The sequence below is a fragment of the Bombus pyrosoma genome, linkage group LG7 (genome assembly GCF_014825855.1).
Source record: "Bombus pyrosoma isolate SC7728 linkage group LG7, ASM1482585v1, whole genome shotgun sequence".
Taxonomy (NCBI): Eukaryota; Metazoa; Arthropoda; class Insecta; order Hymenoptera; family Apidae; genus Bombus; species Bombus pyrosoma.
In genome coordinates, this window is record NC_057776.1 from 385,544 (window position 1) to 408,344 (window position 22,801).

Here is a 22,801-nt window from a genome sequence, read left to right on the forward strand (position 1 = left end):
TGCCGCCAAGTAAATCGGCCGCGTCGCTTTTTTTAAACAGAGAAAACAGACGATTTATAGCGAAAAATCATTCTACCGGATGAAAAAGTTAAAGGAAATTGTCAGCGTATCTTGTACGCTGGCGCGGCGCGGCGTACAAATCGAGCTATTCGAATTACGCAAGTGATTCTGAAATACCAGGAAGTCTTACCTGAATGGTATGCACAATCGTATCTGCTATCTGGTTTTCCGAATACGGAATCAGTAATGGCGTATAATCTCATCGTCGGAATCGGTCGCTTTCAGACTTTTAGCTGAACGATAGTCGTTTCGCGCGCCTTTTGCAATCGTCGTAATAACACTATCAACCGCGACTCGGTGCGTATTATGTCATCATTATTAGTACCTTTTTATTTAGTTTCTTTTTCCTTTTTAATGACGATATTTTGAAATCGTTAACGATTAAGGAAGAAATTTTCTAATATTTCATTTGCCCAAGTTTCATGGCCATCAATTGTATTTTCTCATCTTGTAGTATTTAATCTACGATGATACTAATTTCTTATTAATAAATATTGATAGTATCGAAATTTTATGAACAGCTCGTTATATTGATAATATTGTCGAGATATCGGCAAATTGAATTTAATTGACCGCGTAAAGTGTACACTCCCGTTCAGAAGTTTAGAACACACTTTGCTTTTTTGAGGAAACAAACTTTGTCCTACATTTTACCGAGAAATGAGAATATTATAATTATAACTGTCGTTTTTAAGCATAGTTGATCATAGTTTCGATACCGTAAAGGAATAATATTATGAACATAATAATTACTTGCTTAATCCCAAGTTGCAGTTAAGGGAGAAGCAAAAAATGTCTACAGAATTCAAGATCATAGCATCTTAGATTTAAGAAATTATTATTTCTTGCATCCTCCAAACTTTTCAGTTACATTCTGCATCGATTATTTTGTGTCGGTCATGCTATGCACCCTAGCGATATCTTAAATATATAATCAACATATCGAAAAGTATTATTAACCCTATCGCTTCGGCTGCCGCTTATGGGCGGCGCCGGCTAGATGACCCGTGGGTACGGGTGCCGCTTATAAGCGGCGTCGGCTAGATGACCCGTGGGTACGGATGCCGCTTATAGGCGGCGCCAGCTAAATGGTCTGTGGGTACGTGTGCCGCTTATAGGCGGCGCCGGCTAGATGACCCGTGAGTACGGGTGCCGCTTATAGGCGGCGACCACGCGACTATCGGCACCCCATATACTATTCAGAATTATGTTGCTAATCTTTACATATTAATATATTAACTAATTTACTTTTCATAATTAATTATATTAAACATTTTATCGCAAAGTCTTGTAAATATGTAAATACGTAATATATTACCTGTAATTTCGTAAGCCTTTTCATATTAAAGATGTAAATTATACTTATCATATTGGCGCAAAGATTGTTTTATTATTGTTTTATTCAGCACAGTTGTTATTTAAGACTTGGGAAAACATTTATACAACAATCACGCCCCTGTACGCATTTTTGGCGCGCGCCTCCGTACAGGGAGAGCACTTAGGCGAACTGAACTGTCGAAGCGGAAGGGTTAAAGTTGACTGCGGATGTTCACGCAATTTTAAATTCTTACGAACAGAACTAAAGAAATGAGACTCGAACAGTTCTATCTACTAAGTATTTGCTAACGATCATAATACTTTATTTTCAACGTTTTATATATTTTTGGAGCCTTAAATTTCCTGAAAATGCATAAATACTATAGTCTATTAATAAGTCATCAGTAATATGTATATCGGTAATTATCAATTATAATCATCAATACCATAGCATTTCTAGCGTGGACAAGCGATGAAAGACATCGTTGCGATTTCGCATTAGTGACGTTGTTCGCATGCGACAGGTTTATGTTTCTATTTCTAATGATGTAACACACAAGCATGTAACAGCGAGTTTGTATACTTGTCTGCATTGCATCACTAGAAATATTCATCTGCTGAATCGCACGAGGTCATCGATGTGAAATTACAACGTCACATTGCTTATTTATATGGGGTCGTAATCCTTTGATATACTCTTACGGGTATATTTCCACGATCTTTCATAAATTTATTTCATTATTTCTAGTTTCACGCTTGCTGAGACTAATTTCTCTATGTAAACTGATTGTGCTTCAAATTTAGGTATGCGTAACTTCAGATATCTATTTTCCATTTCAAAGAATAATTTTAAATTGAGTAACTTGCTTGGTATGGTAACAATACCTGAAATTAGATTACTTGACTTCAAATGATTTCTTGTAACTTCACTTATATGGACACAAATTGAGAGTAAAGGCAGATTAACAATCTCTAGTAATTCGCTGTTTAAAATAGACAGTAAACGCAAAATTGATTTCATCATGTTATCTGGATTTCATTTAGGAAAGAATGAATTCCACCACTTTTCTATGATTAATACAGCTTATTGGAAATAAATCAATACTACAAACTCACGTTTAGAAAAGGTATGATTTAGTCTGTCATTGTTTTCAATGTCTCCATTTTTAATCATTTTACTTGCATTCCATTCACTTCATTAAGTTTTAGATTCAGTGAAATCAATGACACGATGTTTGCTAAGATTTATATTTCTAAGGATATAATACACACGTGCGTGTAATCCATTATTATATAGCGTTATTTATTGTCACTATTCTTTAAATATTAATTTGCAGAATTGTACGATGTTACCAGCTTAAGGTCACAACGAGAGAAGAACATTAGGTGGCCGGATCAGCGCCACAAAAATCGCATAATACAATAGACAGATGTCTATTGAATAAGAAGATAATAATAAGTAGTGATTCGTAGAACTTACATATTACTACTCCATACAATGTTGGCGTATAATTACGGCAGAAATCCAAATTAGTGAACAGATGAAAAATAATGCTGTTATACAACGATGCAAAAGCTTGTGTAATGAAAATGAGGCAATTATTGAGGATAAGGGCAACCTTGCCGACCTAAACGATCTTGAAATATGTTGACGAAGTCTTCGAGGCTTCACCTATCCCACTAGCAACACTTGTTCTTGAAAAATATTGCAGGACTAATAATTGCACACGAAAGTATTGAAAATAGAATAGAGAAAGGAAGAAATAATGAATGCAACAGAACTCTTGAAGCTGCTGCAACCACAAGAAGCACTTTCGGTATGCGAACGAAGAGGGAAGCCAACTTTGAAGTAAGAAACGTATTATACATATTGAAAAATGATAAAATTAATAGATTACCAGATAAATTCTACGAGAAATCAAGAAGAAAATCGTCACATATGATTCTTTAAACGTCCTTTAAATTGATTATTAGAATTAGGTAGGATTATTAGAATTTCAAGTTCGTGTTATATGTTTAGTACAAAGCGTTATAAAAAAGGCACAAACGAACGCCAACGTAATATAACGCCATTATTAATTGTGAGTACAAGGACTGAATCTGTCGAAAATCAGGACTCCGATTATTCAAGTGTAGGTATGCTTCGACTACCTAAATTGTACGATGTTATCAGTTTAAAGTCACAACAAGAGAAGAGCATTAGGTAGCCGGATCAGCGCTACAAAAATCGCAAAATATTGTAGACAGATGTCGGATTTTGAAGCATTTGAAGATATAAAGATACGCAGAATGTATATATAATACGTAAAAATGTATAAAATATTTTCAATGTAAAATATTCGTTATAATGTGTGATATGTGAAAGAGATCTCCGCTCAGGTTTCGTTCCTTTAGTTCTGTTCGCATGAATTTGAATCTGCATTTTTCTATCATCCTTTCCAAAGAATAACAGTTAAGCAGTGAATTCTTATATAGATTCACATTTATACGAACTACAGTAGAGCTGTAAAATATAGAATCAAAAGGAATGTTTGTTTCATTCCTTAAATATTATAGCAAGTGTTTTACTTTGAACATTTTGTATATTTTTTATATATTATATATGTCCTGGTCATTTTTGTATATTTAAATTTTCTATGAAGTTGTAAACACCTGTAGTTTGATGATAGGTATGTTTGGATTAAATTGAACTAAACATCATCTACGTTCTACATCAGATCTAAACAACGAACTTTCTAAAATGAAAACCTATGATCAGCTGGTGAAGGGATAGTAAATTTTTGATCAAACTCACTTGAAGTATGAGCGTCTTAAGCTCTTGATCGCTGAGAAACGCTGGCTTATAATGACCTTCCGTGTATGAGGTAACAGCGCCTAATATGGTTTTCAAGTGCTGCACAGCCATCCTCAGCACGGTCAGTTTATCGAGTTTACGAGACATCGCGTGACACATTGGTACCATCGCTGAAAGCTCGGTGATGTAAGTGTTCATCTTGTCCCTTCGTCTTTTCTCGATTTCACTGTGATTTTGCCTAGAAAATAATACGAGACAGAAAATATTAGCATATATTCTATGATTCAGTGATTCTGAGAAAGATAGTATTATGAATTAGGTTCAATATAGCTCTTATTACTAAATGAACTTTTAAATTCTTTTATACTGATGCTTAATCCTTTCCAGTCTAATGAGATAATATAGCCCAAAGTAATTTTTAAAAACACTGCTGGATTGTCAACCCTTTCGCTTCGGCAGTCCAGTCCGCTCAAGTGCTCTCCCTGTACGGAGACGCATGAAACACTATACGATGGTTTGGATATATGAAATATATTTTGATGTTGTTTCAACAATGAGTAACTTTTAAGAAGCGATTAATCCAATATATCAATAAAATCAACAGAAAGTGTTCTGTCGGTAACGAAAAAATATATTATTGACTATAGATGGCACTGGTGTGTGCCTGATATATGGGGTGCCGATAGTCGCGTGGTCGCCGCCTATAAGCGGCACCCGTATCCACAGGTCATCTCTATCTGGCGCCGCCTATAAGCGGCACCCGAAGCGAAAGAGTTAAAGATGTCCCAACATCACTGAAAGCCATTTATATGAAGTCATGCGATTCCATGATAAATGGAACTATTTTAAAAACTATCTCCGATATGTGTATATTGTTTTTAATTAGAATGAAATATAGTTACTTTATAGTTCAAAAGAAATATCCGCCTCAAACGGATTAGTTTCCAAATCCAAAGAATATCTGTGGGGAAAATTACTTCTAAATCCAGATTTAAATTGAAAAATTATGTGTTCTTATAATTACTACCACGGTTCTTCGAAATAAAAACTAGAGTGTACTTATGAGTCATAAATCACAACTCGCAAGAATGATTTCCGATTGTAATTAATTATGTTGAGTGGTTAAATAAATCATTCGCGTCCATTTTGTGGAATTTATTAATTCCAAAATTCTTATTACAGGCTTATTTATTATTGTCTATAAAATAGTAATATAAAAAAATTATTAAAAATCGCTTTATAAAAATTTTCTTAAAAACCTTAACAATTAATGGGATATTCACTTCTTATACGTTATATTCACCCTTACAACAAAGTAGTATAAGTTTAAACATATACATGTAGTAAGCTAAATATAATTCGAATTAATAAATTTCAAAATTTCAAAGACATTAGAGTATTTTTCGTGCCATCCTTAATATATTATTTCTATTCTATACTTTCTATTCCCAACATACTCAATTTCAAAAAACAATTTTGAAATCTTCGTTTACGAGTCTCAAAACCCTTATGGATAATGTAATATGATCGTTAGAAAATTATTAAAGCGAATTATTGTCGTATTAAAAATCTTATCGTGTACATATCGTAATCCTCGAATTCTATTTTATTATTCAATTTTCACATTCGTATTATTCATTTTCCTATTGTACGTGTATTTTGCCGCAAGTTTTGGACAGGCGTCACAAAGTTTTCTGTGTAATTCATCTGAAATTTTTTCAATGGAATTTATATGTTTGTATAACTTTATAATTTTTATATATAGGATTCAGATTTATAAACTAGTTATAAAATACAACGATGAGGTATAAAATATATAAAATATAAGATATAAAATATAATAATAGTAACGTACACATTCGTCACTCTCCTGTCTTCGTCGTTCGAGTACACCTTGCGTCTTTCACAAAGGATATAACCTAACAAACACGAAGATGGTACCCCGCTGGGGGTAGCCACCCATACGATAATCAAACAGCTAAAAATTCCACCAAATGTCCAAATTGGACAAATTGTGAATGTAAATTATTAAATAAATAAAAAAAACCTTGCGTCTTAAAAACAAAAGGATACTTTTAGCGGAACACTTTGGAATGTTCCCAAATGTTCGAACGACGTCTTCTACATCTACAGACGCGTATAATCCATATTCTTCTATAATTCTTATTACTTAAATTTGTAATAGTTTTTAAAAATTTTTGCTACGTAAGTATAGAATTTTATATTTCAGTTATTATGTTTCTTACGAAGCCAAACAGATGTCCTAATATTTATGAATGTGAATGTATGTAAGTAAACTCCCTAGAGAGTTCAAGAGCGATAGGGACTTTCTCTGTTTCACGGATAACACGACTTTCTGTGTTTCACGGGCAGATTGACTTTCTTTGTTTTACGGACAGCCATTTTTAAGAGACGCTCATTTCCCAAACGGACGGACAGAGAGCAACATCAGTGATAGACAGAACCATAGTAGAAAGAGTAATTGTTTAAAACATTGAAGATTGACGGAGAAAGATCGGTAGCTCAGGACGTTGAAAATCGATTCTCGATTTTCAGACTTCAGAATCGATCCTCTGAATTAGCACGTGATAAACGATCTTACATATATATCTTCAACACCCAAGAATATCCAACATCCAACATCGTCGATGACGAAAAAATCGCAAGAGGTCATTGGTACATTAAATTTCTCCTTCTTCTTCCTCGTAAGCCTCTGTCATCTTCTTCAGAGTCGTGACCCGTCTCGCGGTGAATAAATTATAAAGGCGATTCAGCTAATAAACGGCGCTTTTGTGAGCGAACATCGGTGATTTGTCTAACAGGAATTCGCATTCATGTCCTGTAGCGATCAATTGCCGAGCGGAAGTCGCGGCTACAAGAAACCAGTTTTGGTTTACGGGTCGCGCGCCGCTTTATTAATTTAAGAAACATGCGATCATTGTAATGCCCTGGACTATAAGCTTGGTCAACAATCGCGTATTACACGTTTTAATATGATTTTAATCATTGTCTAGGTATCGATTAAGCTTCGTTTTTCACTCTTACGTTCTTACGCAACCATGTTTACTTATATGCTGTAATCATCATTGCGAGAGAGAAAGTTAATTAATAATTGATTCTCTTGTTAGTGGTTAAAGATTCAGCGAAGTTAAAGGAATCTTCTAATGGTCCCTCTTCCTACTTCGGTATTTTACTTCTTATTGGTAAATTTTGATAACATTTAAGAGTCAATAATGTATTATCGTGCTTATGATTAGCTTATCGTGCATTGGAACTTTATTTCTTGATGATATATGTATATGTCGGGTTAGCATTAGAATTTTGGCCGCGTAACAATTCTTCATTTGAATTAGCCATCGTTTTGCACAGCAGAAATTATATTTACAGGTATGGATGTGACTTTTTACAAAGTTTCACGAATAACCGTGGTGTTTAGACACGCGGCATGCTATTGACAATGTTCTTGGGTTCAACAACGAATCCACGGTCAACGGGATAACTCTTTGTTCAATAGAATATATTTTGAAACACTAAATGACGTTAGCTGCAACACTCGGTTACTTTCTGACTGACTGACAAGACGATGTCAGTAAACTCTCCAAGGTGATCACAAGAATAAAAGACTGATACGATCACATTTGTCAATTGCATATTGACCGGGGATATCAACAAAATTCCAGACGCCGTTACTAGTCAGACTCGTGTAGAGCCGACATTGCTCCTGCCCGGGGCTTGTTTGTTAATACAGCGTGTGTTCCTCAATATTGGCACTTCCTCTGTTAGGTAAAAACGTTCATCCCGCGACCGTGGCTACGTTCGGCGACCAGTCGTGTCACTTCGAGCCCAAGGCCACTGTCGCAAATCTCGGCCAAACATAATCAGATCGTATCGCAACAACTACTTCTAAGTTCTATTATTTAAGTAGAGCTATAATAAATAGTTTAGACCAAAGTATTGGGGATCTTCTCAAAATTGCAAAAGAAAGGCCCGATGTCCCTACATCTCCGACATATACAGGGTGGTTGGTAACTGGTGGTACAAACGAAAAGGGGGTGATTCTACGCGAAAAGAGAAGTCGAAAATATAGAATAAAAATTTCTCGTTTGAGGCTTTGTTTTCAAGAAAATCGATTTTGCATTTTCGCTCGGTACGCGTGCACTTTGAATTTTTTAATCATAATTTCGATACATGTGTTTATTTAACATGTTTAACGCGGAGTTGATTTCGGTTGATTTTTTATTCATGCGGATCACATTTTAAGTTAAAAATTCTTTGATTAAATACTATATGTTTAAATTACATTAAAATATGTAATGAAATATATAATTAATATTGTACTATTACCACAATACAGAAATACATGTATTGCATATTGAGGATAGTTCTGTTTATCTGTCATACGATGATCATCGGTAACTGACGTGATTAGAAAATCTTTCAACACCACTTTGAAAATGTTCGAAAATGTGTACTAAAATGACGAAAAATTCAAAATGAACCTTATGGATCACAAAGGATATAACCTAACAAACACGAAGATGGTATCCCGCTGGGGGTAGCCACCCATACGATAATCAAACAGCTAAAAATTTTCACCAAATGTCCAAATTGGACGAATTGTGAATATAAATTATTAAATAAAAAAAAACCTTATGGATATAAAGAATAATTATCTCTTCGCCTACGACTACTTTTACTGTTTTATGGGATATAAGTATTAGAAATTTGAATAACGTATAATGGCATTTAGAATGTGAAATTTATAGTACCTATTATATTTGACATTATTCACTGTTAAAAGACCAGAATTCATCTTGTCACTATATACTTATCTTTCTCGCATATTTTCTAGCGTTGTAGAAATTTCATTATAAACTTAACTGTGTCATTTAGCGACGATATCGACATTTACAAATCCTGTGAAAGTAAGTAGATGTCACATGTCCTACGATTTCTCCAACGAAGATCGGACACACAGGGAAATATTTTATATCATGTATTCGAAAATAGCTTAAACGCAACAGAAATCATATTGTACATTTGTCGTAGCATAAACAGTTTGCGCACAAAACAGAGAATACTAATTTGCCGAATCTCTCCTAGATTAAATTTTTTCATTCGACATCACTTGAAGGTTATGATGCTGTAGATTGTTGAATTTATCTTGATGTGCGCTACATATGATAAAACGTAGATTTTTTTTTAATTATTTATTTAAATTTTACAATTTGTCCAGTAGGACATTTGGTAAAATATTATAGCTTAAAATATAGCATGTGGATGGTTACCCCCAGCGGGGTACCATCTTCGTGTTTGTTAGGTTATATTCTTCGTGATAAAACGTAGATGATCGATATTCCTCTTTTTGTCCATGGACTCTCTAAATGAAATATGTCGATGATCTTAAAAATTCGGAAAAAATAGCTCTGGGAGAAAGAAATCGCGAATTACAATATTAGTGGTTCTGAATCAAACAACTTTACCATGGGACAATATTATGATAAACAAAAATTTGGTATAGATGAAGGTGCCTCGGAGATCTCTAAGTGATGATTGTTCTTTCAAATGAAACTAAGTATATTCATTGATCTATAATATGTTGATCTTTGAAACTTAGCTTCGTTAAACATTTCTCAAATTGCTCCTTATCTTTTGCATTCGAAAGGACTTCCACCTTCTCGAAAATTACATATCTAACCTGTTGGCAGCCGTCCCTAATGCGTGGCTTTATATTCCCCCTGAATAAGGAGAAGTGAAATTTCATTTCCACAAAGGCTTCCAAATCTAACATCTTAGATTTTTCCTTGTGAGGCTTTATACAAGAAGAAGTTTATCGAGAAGAACCTACTACTCCTGACGATATGAATGATCGCATACATTGTTCTTGAGATATGTAACTTTTGAGAGGATATCATTTATGGATAGAATAAATCACTGTGTTAATGTCCAATGGATTGTCCTTTCGAATGCTGGAGAACAATTTTAAAAATGTTTAACGAAGGTAAGTTTTGAATGGCAATGAATGGTCTTGCACGACATACAAAGACCAACGTATTATAGATCAATGAATTTGTCTCAGAATATATAATTGGTTAAATGAAAGCATATAGTTCCATTTGAAGAAACAGAGGTCACCTAGAGATTTCGGAGGCACCTCCATCTATACTTGTCTTTATCATAAGATGTTCCCCCTGAAACAGAGCAAATTCTATGTGAAACATTTTTTTGAATAACGAATAGTTTGAGATAATTACGTGAATGAATAAAAATGAGACACGCTGTATGCAGAGTATATATGAAAGTCGAGGATAAGCTCTAGGAGCATCTAGTACTCATCAAACCAAACAAAAAATCTTAATCTTAAATAATTTTAATAAACATTTAATATCTTAATAAACACGCCATAGAAACCATTAGTTTCAGAACATGAACATAGGAATATAGAGACCAGTAATAATTGAGAAGTTAGGGACACGGTAGTTTTTTATTGCGCATGCGCAATCTTATTTTCATCGAGTAAGAGTGATTAGTAGTCGACTGGTAACTGGTTTATTTCCTCCTTTTGTCATATGTCATTTTAAGTCAGTTTAAGAATGCGTCACTGAGTGTGCGACACATATTTAATAAACTAATTTTATTTAAAAGTCAATAAATGTAATAGATAATAAAATCGATAAAAAATTTTGTTTTGAAAATTATTAATTATTATATATTATTAATACATCGTACTCACTTTATGCAATAAATATTAACAGTTGTACGATTTATTAAAAAATGTATTACCAGTATAGTTATGAATTTAGGTAATTAGATTAACATTTTATAATAAAATTTGTAATATTCATTATAAATCGGTGATAAGTTATATATTGTTATAAAATTCGTTAGATCACAGCCTTAAATGTTTAGTTATGCTAGTTTAGTTATATTAAAATAATATCGCAAAATCTACTTAATCCATTGAGTAATCGCAAAACTAAATATCAAGCGAAAATTATAAAAACTTTTCATATGTACAGATTTCAGTTTTTAACCACTCGTAATTGTAAACAAATTAATTTGAAACTCGAAGTCTGAATATCTTGAAATTTCGCAAATTAATCTCGGACCAATGACCAATGCGGCTCCAAAGTATCATGTGACCGTGTTTCCCACTCGCTGGAAATGATTTCACATCTCTCGTTTAAAGTACAGGTTTATGCTCGGTCCCTATATTTCTATATCTATAATTTCTATGTTTCAGAGTTACGAGTTGCCTAGTGTATACAAGTATAGTATATAGAAAAATAGTTACTTCGTTAAATGAGTTAATATAATTTGAATCGATATAATTCAAATCGAACTGCTGCCAAGAGATAAGAGGGATGCCGAAGATCTTTCAACGTGTTCATGCTGCTATGAGGGAACGAGCCAAAATGTTGAAACGAACGATGGACATATTGAATGTATGTTGTAAAGGTAATGTCTTAGTGACAAAAACATCTTGAAACAACGAGTCCAATAGTTTTTAAACCCATGTATATTAAGATTCTTTTTCTTGTGTATGATGAGTACATCCTCGTAAATTTTGTCCCCAACATTTATACACAACCAGTATTTGTGTATTTGGTATTCATTTTATGACTACAAATATAATATGTATGTCGGAGATGAAAGGACACCGGAGCCTTTTCTTTGGAATTTTGGGAAAATCCTCTAATACTTTAGCCTACATTCTATCATAACCGTAATTAAGCAATTGTTGTCATTCAATCCCGTTGTATTTGTTCGAGATTCGTGACAGTGGGATTGGGCCCGGAGTGACACGACTGGTCGCCAAACGTAGCCACGGTCACGGGATGGATGTTTTGCCTGACGGAGGTGTGCAGTGGCTGTATGGTTCTCCCTAGAAACGTGGTTGTGGCGGCATACGGCCTCGAGAACCGGCCTAGCCACGTGTGATTTTGCCTCGGAGGTGTCAACATAATGGGACACACGTTGTATTAATAATCAAACTCCAGGCGGAAACTGCCTAGCAACGGCGATTGGAACTTTCTCGATGCTTCCAACCAGTATATAACAAACGAACGCGATCGTAAAGAGAGGAAAATTTTCATCGGTCTATTATTCGTGCGATCGCCTTGGAAAGTTACACATCGAGCAATATATACCGAGCGTCCCAGCAAACGTATTTCGTGCTTCAAAGTATTCTACGTTTAGTAAAGAGTTATCCCGTTGACCGTGGATTCGTTATCGAACCCAAGAACATTGTCAATAGCATCTCGCGTGTCTAAACACCGCGGTTATTCGTCAAACTTTGTAAAAAGTCATATTTATACCTGTAAATATAATCTCTGTCGTACAAAACGATAGCTAATTCAAATGAAGAATTGTTACGCGCCCTAAATTCTAACGATAATCCGACATATATAAATATACGCAATTGTCTAAAAACCACATGTATATTTATCTATCAGTTAATAATAATAATAATATAAGAGCAAGAATAAACGGAATATACGATTTTAAGCTTTTAGTCTTAATCGACTAATGATTGGGTTAACTGGATGTACTATTTACTATTAATAAGCTTACTACAGAGCAAAATGGCTGTTTAAATATTCCCAAGATAGAAGATAAACTGCGCTGTCACTTTTTGTCGTCTGTCTAATCTACGTTGGCGTACATTGGATTAATGGTGTCGTCAATGAAGCCAGAGTAAAGAATCAAGGCAGGTCAAGGTGGCACTTACCTTGGCAATACCTGACATAATACTACATAACCGCTGACCAAGATTAAACTTTGTACCATAATGAGGTTTCTTGCTACGTTGAAACCAACTCGTGCATGCTTTACGTATTCCCCTTAGCTTCTAACTTATCATACTTTTCGAGTATATACATATAATAGAATCTTGATTATTAAAATACATTTTAGCGGAACGATGAATTATGGGAATATCGAAATGGAAAATTTAGAGGTTGTCCCTTATAAAACGATTGCCTATTAAGACAATGAAAGAAATTATTCCAATTTTGTTCAATAGCTTTTGTTCCCAATAAATATCCAATATATTATCCGATATAATTCCAATATAATCTTAAAAGGATAATATAAAATTGCGAGACAAGGAGGAAGTTATTACATTTTTATTCAACAGTTGTCATGCCTTTTGAATATTAATATTTTTGAAATAAATTAAAAAAAATATCTCTAATTGTCTCTTGCATGGAAACAAAATGTGTGGAACAGCGCATGCCATACGTAACTCGGGTAATCTAGGTTCTACCAAACTTTCACTGGATAGAATGCGCGGATCGTAATAAGGATAGTAACTTTACATAATATTTGCTTCTTTTCTCATCATTTACAGCCGCATTAACCGTTTGCAGAAGTTATTAGCGATGGAAAGGAATAAGAAGTTACGATTACAAATTATTATATCATTTAGTAATCTATATGGATTAAAACAGAGCTGGACAAATTTGACTATATAAATATCTTTCTATTCATGAAATTTGCATAGTTTGTTAGATATTCTTCTTATACTTTACTTACTTTTTGCTATCGTCGTTTGTGCGAACAGATTTGGCATCGTCTCCCGTGTCGTCCAATAACTCACTACTGTCGCTGAAACAGAAAGTAAAACGTTGATTGTAAAAATATGGTCCTAAACTTTTATCAAAAAAGGATGTAGGTGTGTAAATTAATTTCATGGCCTTTTCAAGCCAAATTTAAATTTTGCTTATTAAAATTGGCATTTGGAGTATTGACACTGGCTGTGCCATTACTTGTTTTGCCGCTTATGGATTTTTGCAGTTAAAACCTTTGTCGGTCAAATGTTCATAAGGCGGAATTTTCAAAACCGTTCATCTCCGTGAAAAATGACTCGCATTTTCGGCTTTAGCTACCTATGTGAAAAGACACATTTAAACACTATACTTGATCGAAAATTAGCATTAATTACAAAATTTAATGAAAATAAGTTATTTACCTTAAGCACACCATTAATTTTTTTTCGGGACTAATACTTATTCTTATAGTTACGTTCTCCTTTGTTAAATTTTCAATTTTTTCAGGCCAAATTTAAATTTTGCTTATTAACTATTTAATATAAAATTCGTTTAACTAAATTACGTTAAACTTAATTGGCAAAGTAAATTTTATTACTTATCTGTTATAAAGCATGTAGTCGTAAAATGATATATAGTTCTGCTTTAAAATCATTGCAAAATGGAAAATCTTTGAATAATCTAAATTATTGTCCAAGACAGATAAACGAAGCCATTGGAATTAATTTATTATCTATTATTATAATTACATAGAGCAAATGGAAAATGAAATATGGTAAAATATAAATAAAATATGGTACCCTGATGTACGTTTAATATTAGAATATTAAACATATTGGTATAAGATTTATTGTTGCTTTTATACCAGATACATCATTATTTTAATTAATTGGCGATCATAGGAAAAATTTACCGATTCGGTTTTTAGTTTTGTTTTCACTCTATGAGTGTGAAATAATATAGTCAAATAATAATTGATGAAGACCTACTCGAGTCCTGAGACGTCGAAACACCAGGAAACCAAGTATGTACTGAATCAATTTCTTCGGCGTGTACACCTCAAAAGGGGCGTTACCCCTTTTGATGTAAAATTTCACCAAGTTTGTGTACAGCTTCGTCGTACAAACTTCAAGAGGCACGCATAATTTTCATATCTTTATTACGAACAGTATTTAATTCGTTTCTAAATACATTATTCTATCTCAAATTGTATATTGTTTACAAAATGGAATACAATCTTTTGCTCGTAATATATAATTTAATTACACTTGGTCTACATCAAATGAAGTTAAACATGAATTTGGACGATTTCGAAATTGTGTAGGTATCTGAACTTAAGTTAAAATTTTCGTATACATAAATAGATCTAATTCAATAAGATTCAAGCGGAAGAATAATGTGCAAAGGGATTAACGTAGTTTTGTCAAGATATACAAAATATATTAAAATAAAAGATATATACAGAAGCCCACTATCCAGAAACAAATTTTCATGGTTTATACAAAGTAGCTTATTATAAATATCGGAGAGTAGATAGGTATTTCTGCATTTTTTAGTCATTTATAGATGCAAAAATATAAAAAAACACGCATGATATACGAAAATATGTAAAATATCCAAAATATGGTATTCGTACAATCTGTACAAATCTTTGCTTAGATTCCATTGCTGTATATTGTATTTGCAAAAATATGAATCTGTCTACATATCCACAGTGTAGTTACCATGCCATAAATGTAGTTATAGTGCCATAAATATTTGAATTCCCTTAAAGTCCACAATATCGTATCAACTAAGTGAATGAAGAGAAAATAATGAAGAAAATGTTAAACTAATTCGTAGAATCCGATATAAATCAAACAAATTGCGTTGGAAATAAATTGCGAATGACGAACGATGTGTAACGGTGTGTAATTTAATCGAATCTAATTTAATACAAAATAATTGCATCAAATGCAAAACAAAATATATAACTTCTATGTAGAAGAAATGTTTAATACTATGGGAAATATTAGAAAATCTAAAACACTACTGATCAAAAGGAAGCTTTGTTCTGATTTTGTCCAAGGTTTCGAATTCATGGTTCATGAACTCTCTTAAACACGCGAAATTGGATAGATTCCGGTCAGAGGTAGCACAACCGTGCTGGTGACTAAAGGCAATTTCGACTAGCCATATCCCGAGAGACGCAAATCTTCGGTTCTGTTAATGATTAAGTTAACCCTTTGAGCGGGTAACCGACACCTTGATTGGTAATTACTTGGAGTTGCGTTCGTTTAACGGGAATGTCAAAGCGGAAGCAGGAGGGTGAAACAGGCCAGAAAGATGTTTGTAGATGGAAATATCACTCTTGAATACATTTAGGTGGCTTCGTTTCAACGTATTCTCCATGGGTGGCAGGTTAATATGTGTAATAGTTCAATACGCTGTACGACTTCCATTTACGTCTATAGTCAAACTGGCTTTGTACGGAACAAAGTGGTTCTCTTATATTTGATTCTTTTGGCAGTCTTGCTTTGATCATATCAATTCAGTATAATGCTACCGAGGCTTACTATTATGGCGGAGAAATCTTATTTTTCTTCCATATTTTCTGAATTCCTCTACAATTTAAAAATTGCATATTTCTTTCCGCGTCATAAAACAATATCTTTTATTTCAAAATCTGACATTTTAATATCTATGTACATGATTATGAAGTACTCTAGTGTAGTATCGTGAAAAAAAAGGCCTAAGTAGAGATCGATCAAAGCATAAAAACAGTGTCGTCTGCCCTTCAGTTGTTAGTTTACATCGAAGAAAGCCTATGTCACTAAGGTCACCTAGTTCTTGCGGAGCATGGGCGTAGTGAGATCAGAAAAAAAAGGAAACGAACACTAGAGAAGAAGGACGATTTTGGGTTCAAGGAGCGTTGAGAGTCAGTGTTAGTCTAGAAGTCGAGGAGTAGAGTTGTTAGCGTTGTCGACTTGCCAGAGTTGCTAGCGTTGTCGAGTTGCTAGAGTTGTTAGCGTTGTTGAGAGATAGAGTTGTTAACATTGTCGAGTTGCGAGAGTTGTTAGCGTTGTCGAGTTGCGAGAGTTGTTAGCGTTGTCGAGTTGCTAGAGTTGTTAGCGTTGTTAAGAGATAGAGTTGTTAGCGTTGTCGAATTGCTAGAGTTGTTAGCGTTGTTGAGAGATAGAGTTGTTAACATTTTCGAGTTGCTAGAGTTGTTAGAGTTGTCGAGTTGCGAGAGTTGTTAGCGTTGTTGAGAGATAGAGTTGTTAGCATTGTTGAGAGATAGAGTTGTTAACATTGTTGAGAGATAGAGTTGTTAACATTGTTGAGTTGCTAGAGTTGTTAGTGTTGTCGAGTTGCTAGATTTGTTAGCGTTATCGAGAGATAGAGTTGCTAGCGTTGTTGAATTGCGAGAGTTGTTTGAGATAGAGTGTGATTTTTGTATTTAGTTCCAGTTAAACAACCATCCTTTTCTGTCTAATTAATATCTGTACAGTCAATTTATTGTAAATAAATTGTAAATAGTCGGGGAAAAATTTATATCTAAATTTACCCGATACTACACTAGTGTAAGACATATTTTGTATGAGGTACACATACATTGTTCTATGTTATTTCACTTGATTTTATTAAAGTTTCAATTTCATAACAGTTCGTACGAGAATGATTTGATACAAACGATACAGACGAGGAAAACTAAATTTCGTGTATTTAATGTATTATTTTGATTTATATTAGATAGATAAAAACCTTATTATCAACTGTTAAATAATCAGAATATCTGCAATATTTTATTAATACGGTCGATCATAGGATACGACAAATACATGTACTCGGTGGGACAGATGTTCTTAGAAAGCTCCTTATCCTGTAAAATTTTAAAGAGAAATTTCAAGCTTTCCTATGCAATGCATTCAAAGAAATCGTTTCAAAGGAATTTACGTAAAATATTTAATATGAAAAATATATATTGCTATGCATATTTGTAGCCTACTGGTAATCGAAAACATTCAGGGCAATAGCTTGATAAAGATGAACGTGCAAAATATATATCAGAATCATTGCTTCATTCCAAGAAGATAATAATAAGTAGTGATTTGTAGAACTTACATATTACTACTCCATACAACGTTGGCGTATAATTACGGCAGAAATCCAAATTAGTGAACAAATGAAAAATAATGCTGTTATACAACAATGCAAAAGCTTGTGTAATGAAAATGAGGCAGTTATTGAGGATAAGGGCAACCTTGCCGACCTAAACGATCTTGAAATATGTTGACGAAGTCTTCGAGGCTTCACCTATCCCACTAGCAACACTTGTTCTTGAAAAATATTGCAGGACTAATAATTGCACACGAAAGTATTGAAAATAGAATAGAGAAAGGAAGAAATAATGAATGCAACAGAACTCTTGAAGCTGCTGCAACCACAAGAAGCACTTTCGGTATGCGAACGAAGAGGGAAGCCAACTTTGAAGTAAGAAACGTATTATACATATTGAAAAATGATAAAATTAATAGATTATCAGATAAATTCTACGAGAAATCAAGAAGAAAATCGTCACATATGATTCTTTAAACGTCCTTTAAATTGATTATTAGAATTAGGTAGGATTATTAGAATTTCAAGTTCCTGTTATATGTTTAGTACAAAGCGTTATAAAAAAGGCACAAACGAACGCCAACGTAATATAACGCCATTATTAATTGTCAGTACAAGGATTGAATCTGTCGAAAATCAGGACTCCGGTTATTCAACTATAGGTATGCTTCAACTACCTGATTAATTATTGTACACACGTCACGATCGTAATTTAAAAATTAGTGTTAATGTTACTTTAAAACTCAGAGCTCCAGTACAGCATCCTAACTATTAAATATTCGATTAAAATAACACTTTCCAGGGGTTTTTGAGCTTGCCGAAAGTAAGCGTCGCTTTTCACGGAAATGAAGCGCAAAACATTTCGATGAACCTGTTGATATGTGACGTCCTCGTGGATTTTGACGACACCTTTTTTAAAAGTTGGTGCTCTGAACCTGCTTACTTTGGCTTACTCTGTACGCTTTTGAATCATGAGTATCGGATTAAGTATGGATTGTTTTTTATTTTCTAACCGCCGTACTATGAGGCGGCCGGTTAGGCTGCGATCATACAGAGCACGGTAAACGGTAAGCTGTAAGCTTGGAGTATCGACACTGGCTGTGCCATTACTTGTTTTGCCGCTTATGGATTTTTGCAGTTAAAACCTTTGTCGGCCAAATGTTCATAAGGCGGAATTTTCAAAACCGTTCATCCTCGTGAAAAATGACTCGCATTTTCGGCTTTAGCTACCTATGTGAAAAGACACATTTAGACAATATACTTGATCCAAAATTAGCATTAATTACAAAATTTAATGAAAATGAGTTATTTATCTTAGGAATACCATTAATTTCTTTTTGGGACTAATACTTATTCTTATAGTTACGTTCTCTTTTGTTAAATTTTTATTTATTCTTTTTAACAAATCGTCGAAAATAGATATCGATAAGAATGTGATTGAGACCCAATCGATACCTATCTTTTACAATAGGATGTACTAAATATCTTCTGTTAATTCTTTTTTATGACGATGAGAATACTAAAGTATAATAAAAAACATATTCGCGTTCATTTTGCCAAACTGCAAATAGACAAACAAACAAAGGAAGTAAGGATACGCGAGAGATACATTTTACCGATTCGGCAAAAGTACCAATCAGTCAAGAAACTGCACCGTCTGAGCTCGAGTATCCTTCATATCGTAGCATATTTTGTGCTATATAACATTGCTATATAGTCATATTGCATAATTTCCTCTTCCTTTATTATTGACCTAACTTTAACTCCCCCCATTCCCGTAGCTCAGATTATGAAGCAACGTGGGAATTGTTACTTCTACCGATAAAAAATAGTACGTTTGAAAAGTTCGTATATTTTTCTCCCGTATAGCATATCAAATTTTATTATACTTTTATACTATACTAATTTTATATTATACTAATGATGTAAATTTAAAACATATTTTATATATATGTCGGAGATGTAGGGACATCGGGCCTTTCTTTTGCAATTTTGGGAAGATCCCCGATACTTTGGTCTAAACTATTTATTATAGCTGTACTTAAATAATAGAACTTAGAAGTAGTTGTTGCGATACGATCTGATTATGTTTGGCCGAGATTTGCGACAGTGGCCTTGGGTTCGAAGTGACACGACTGGCCGAACGTAGCCACGGTCGCGGGATGAACGTTTTTACCTAACAGAGGAAGTGCCAATATTGAGGAACACACGCTGTATCAACAAATAAGCCCCGGGCAGGAGCAACGTCGGCTCTACGCGGGTCTACCTAGTAATGGCGCCTGGAATTTTGTTGATATCCCCGGTCAACATGCAATTGACAAATGTGATCGTATCAGTCTTTTATTCTTGTGATCACTTTGGAGAGTTTACACACATCGTCTCGTCAGTCAGTCAGAAAGAAACCGAGCGTCACAGTTAACGTCACTTTGTGTTTCAAAATATATTCTATTGAACAAAGAGTTTCCCCGTTGACCGCGGATTCGTTATTGAACCTAAGAACATTGTCCTTAACATCTGGAGTGTCTAATCACCACATGTAATTGTCAAACTCTGTTAAATCAACATTTGTACATATAATTGTAAATATAATCACCATTGAACAGCAACGATGGCTTGTCCTAATGAAGATACGTTACACTCCCCTAAGTCTAACGCCAACCCGACATATACATGCCTTTACCTTGAATAATCGAGTAACATTAAGCGCATTTTCTGTAATGAAGTAGTAAAAATAATCGAAGAATAAATAAAACCATGAATAAATAATTCCGTCTTATTTCGAAATCCAATACCAAAACAAAGCGTTCTGTCGCTGTGTTGAACATTTAAAAAATATTCAGGATTAATATCCTGTTAATACAACACTAATCAAGTTAAGCTAACAGAACAACTAAACTACTCGTTTTTTACAAAACGCTGTGGATGTATCACTTATTTTCAAAAGCCTAACATTTTCAAATCTGCCAGCTTATTTCTTTCTGTAATTATTTCGTACAAAACACTTTTTCAACTACCAGGGCACCAAAGCGTTCTTTAACAATTGAATTATCGTATTGTTAGCAAAATTCTACAAGTCAAAAATTACAAATTGCTAATATTAACGAACATCTTTACATAACATTAACAATGGTAATTTTTACAAGTAAATTTCGTAAATCGCAGATTATCTGATTTTTTATTTATCGAAAAGTTATAACATTGTAAAAAGGAAATTTATAACCCGTAACTTATAATTTGTCAACTTACTAATTATTAGTTGGTAAATTATTATTGTGAATGCCCAAATCAGGAAATCAATCAAACTGAACTCATCATATTTTCCCCACGTATTTCCCCTTATATTCAAATAGGTACTAAACTCCTACCACTAAAATACATGAAAATGTATAAATTATAAATTTGCTTTTGCTATAGAATAAATAAAAAGTGATACCTGTATATGCCTATGAAAATTGGAGGGTTAACTCGTCACTTAGATTTTTAATCTTCACGATACAACAATTTCTTTATTTATAGATCTTCTATTTTTTAGTAACTTTTTCATCCTTTTTTCTATTATCTAAAATTTTTGTTTCTAACTCAAATAGCCAACTGTTAGGCAATGTTAGCCTACTCAGTATCAGCTCCCTTTAAAAGTCAATACGTAATTACACCGTGCTTATATTTCAAAAAACTCATTAAAATTAACCTGTCTTTCTTCGCTTTCAATCCTAAAATTATAGAAGTTTCTGGTTAGGAAATTACTCGGCTAACAGGTTAATCCATCACAATAGACACACTATACTACAGATACTTATGTCTATTGATGCTTTTGTGGACATAACTAAAGAAATGGAACCCAAGCAAAGTTTTGTTTTACCTACTAAATATTACAGCGAGTATTTTATTTTCGACATTTTATGTATTTCCGCAGATCATATGGATTCTATGTAATTTCGCATCTTTAAATTCCCCATTTCACAAATGCATCAAAATTCGCTAAATCCACTCTAATAAAAATGAACAAAATCGATTGACTTACTGGCAGGAGAGCTTCCGTTTTCTGGAAACCGCGACGAATTCATCGGAAGTATCGGTGGTGTTTGGTCCATGGCTAGGAGTGGTGGATGCGCTGCGTTGATGATGATGCTGATGATGGTGGTGGTGACGGTGGTAGTGATGGCCGGGGGCGGGTGCCTGGTCGGGGACCATCGTCGAGGGTGTCTCCATGTGCTGGGGCGGTTCAGCCCCCGTTACGATCTGCGGGGTGGTGTCGTTGGAGGTGGTGGTGGTAGTGGTGATGGTAATGGTGGTAACGCCAGTGGTGCTGGGGGTGGCGGTAGTTGTGTTGTTGCTGTTGCTGGCGGGGGTTGGAGTCAGGCTGAGACCTTCGCCACCCCCCGCCGAGGCGGTGGTTACTTCTCCCACCCCCGATCCCGTACCTATGTCGCCGAAGTAAACCGTGGAACACGAACTTCTGGAAAAACGATGAATCTCGGATTCATTTTATATTCTTTGGTAAGTTTCATTCACTTGGAATGTATTCATCCAACGCTCAATGAAATGAGCGTGGAAAAAACTGACAGCAAATCCAAACTAAAAGCTTGGATTTTTGTTTTAATTAGAAGTTTAACGTTACATGCACCTTCCAAACGTATTTGGTAAGAATAATCAGCAGAACACACTGTATCTATGATCAGTAGCAAAATCCAATATCATTTAGAGAACTTAGAATCTTTTCTTTGCACTATGTTTACTAAATTTGGTAAGTCATATTTTGTGTTCTTTGCACTTAATACGTTATAAAGTTCATTTTGATCTCATTTCATCTCAATAAATTAAGTGGCTCCTTGTTTACATTCACCATACGTAGTATTTATTTGGTATACATCTTTTCTCAAGGTTACGCACACATAAAGATACATCTACTAATGTATTGCAAAAACCGAGCGACTTTGTAAGTATAAGCCTAAGTATTCTCTCCTCGTATTTTCGGTTGTGA

The 22,801-nt window shown here is 34.1% G+C and overlaps 1 protein-coding gene across 4 annotated transcripts in view; it reads right to left on the bottom strand.

The window, feature by feature from the left end:
• Positions 1-22,801, bottom strand: part of LOC122568873 (protein cycle) — a 120,801-nt gene that overhangs the window by 35,221 nt on the left and 62,779 nt on the right. For all 4 annotated transcript variants that reach the window (XM_043729124.1, XM_043729121.1, XM_043729123.1 and 1 more), the window contains 3 exons: positions 21,842-22,276; positions 13,709-13,780; positions 4,172-4,409 (listed from right to left, as the gene is read on the bottom strand). In XM_043729124.1, the coding sequence (XP_043585059.1) occupies positions 4,172-4,409; positions 13,709-13,780; positions 21,842-22,276 (745 nt within the window). The remainder of the gene's footprint in view (positions 1-4,171; positions 4,410-13,708; positions 13,781-21,841; positions 22,277-22,801) is intronic.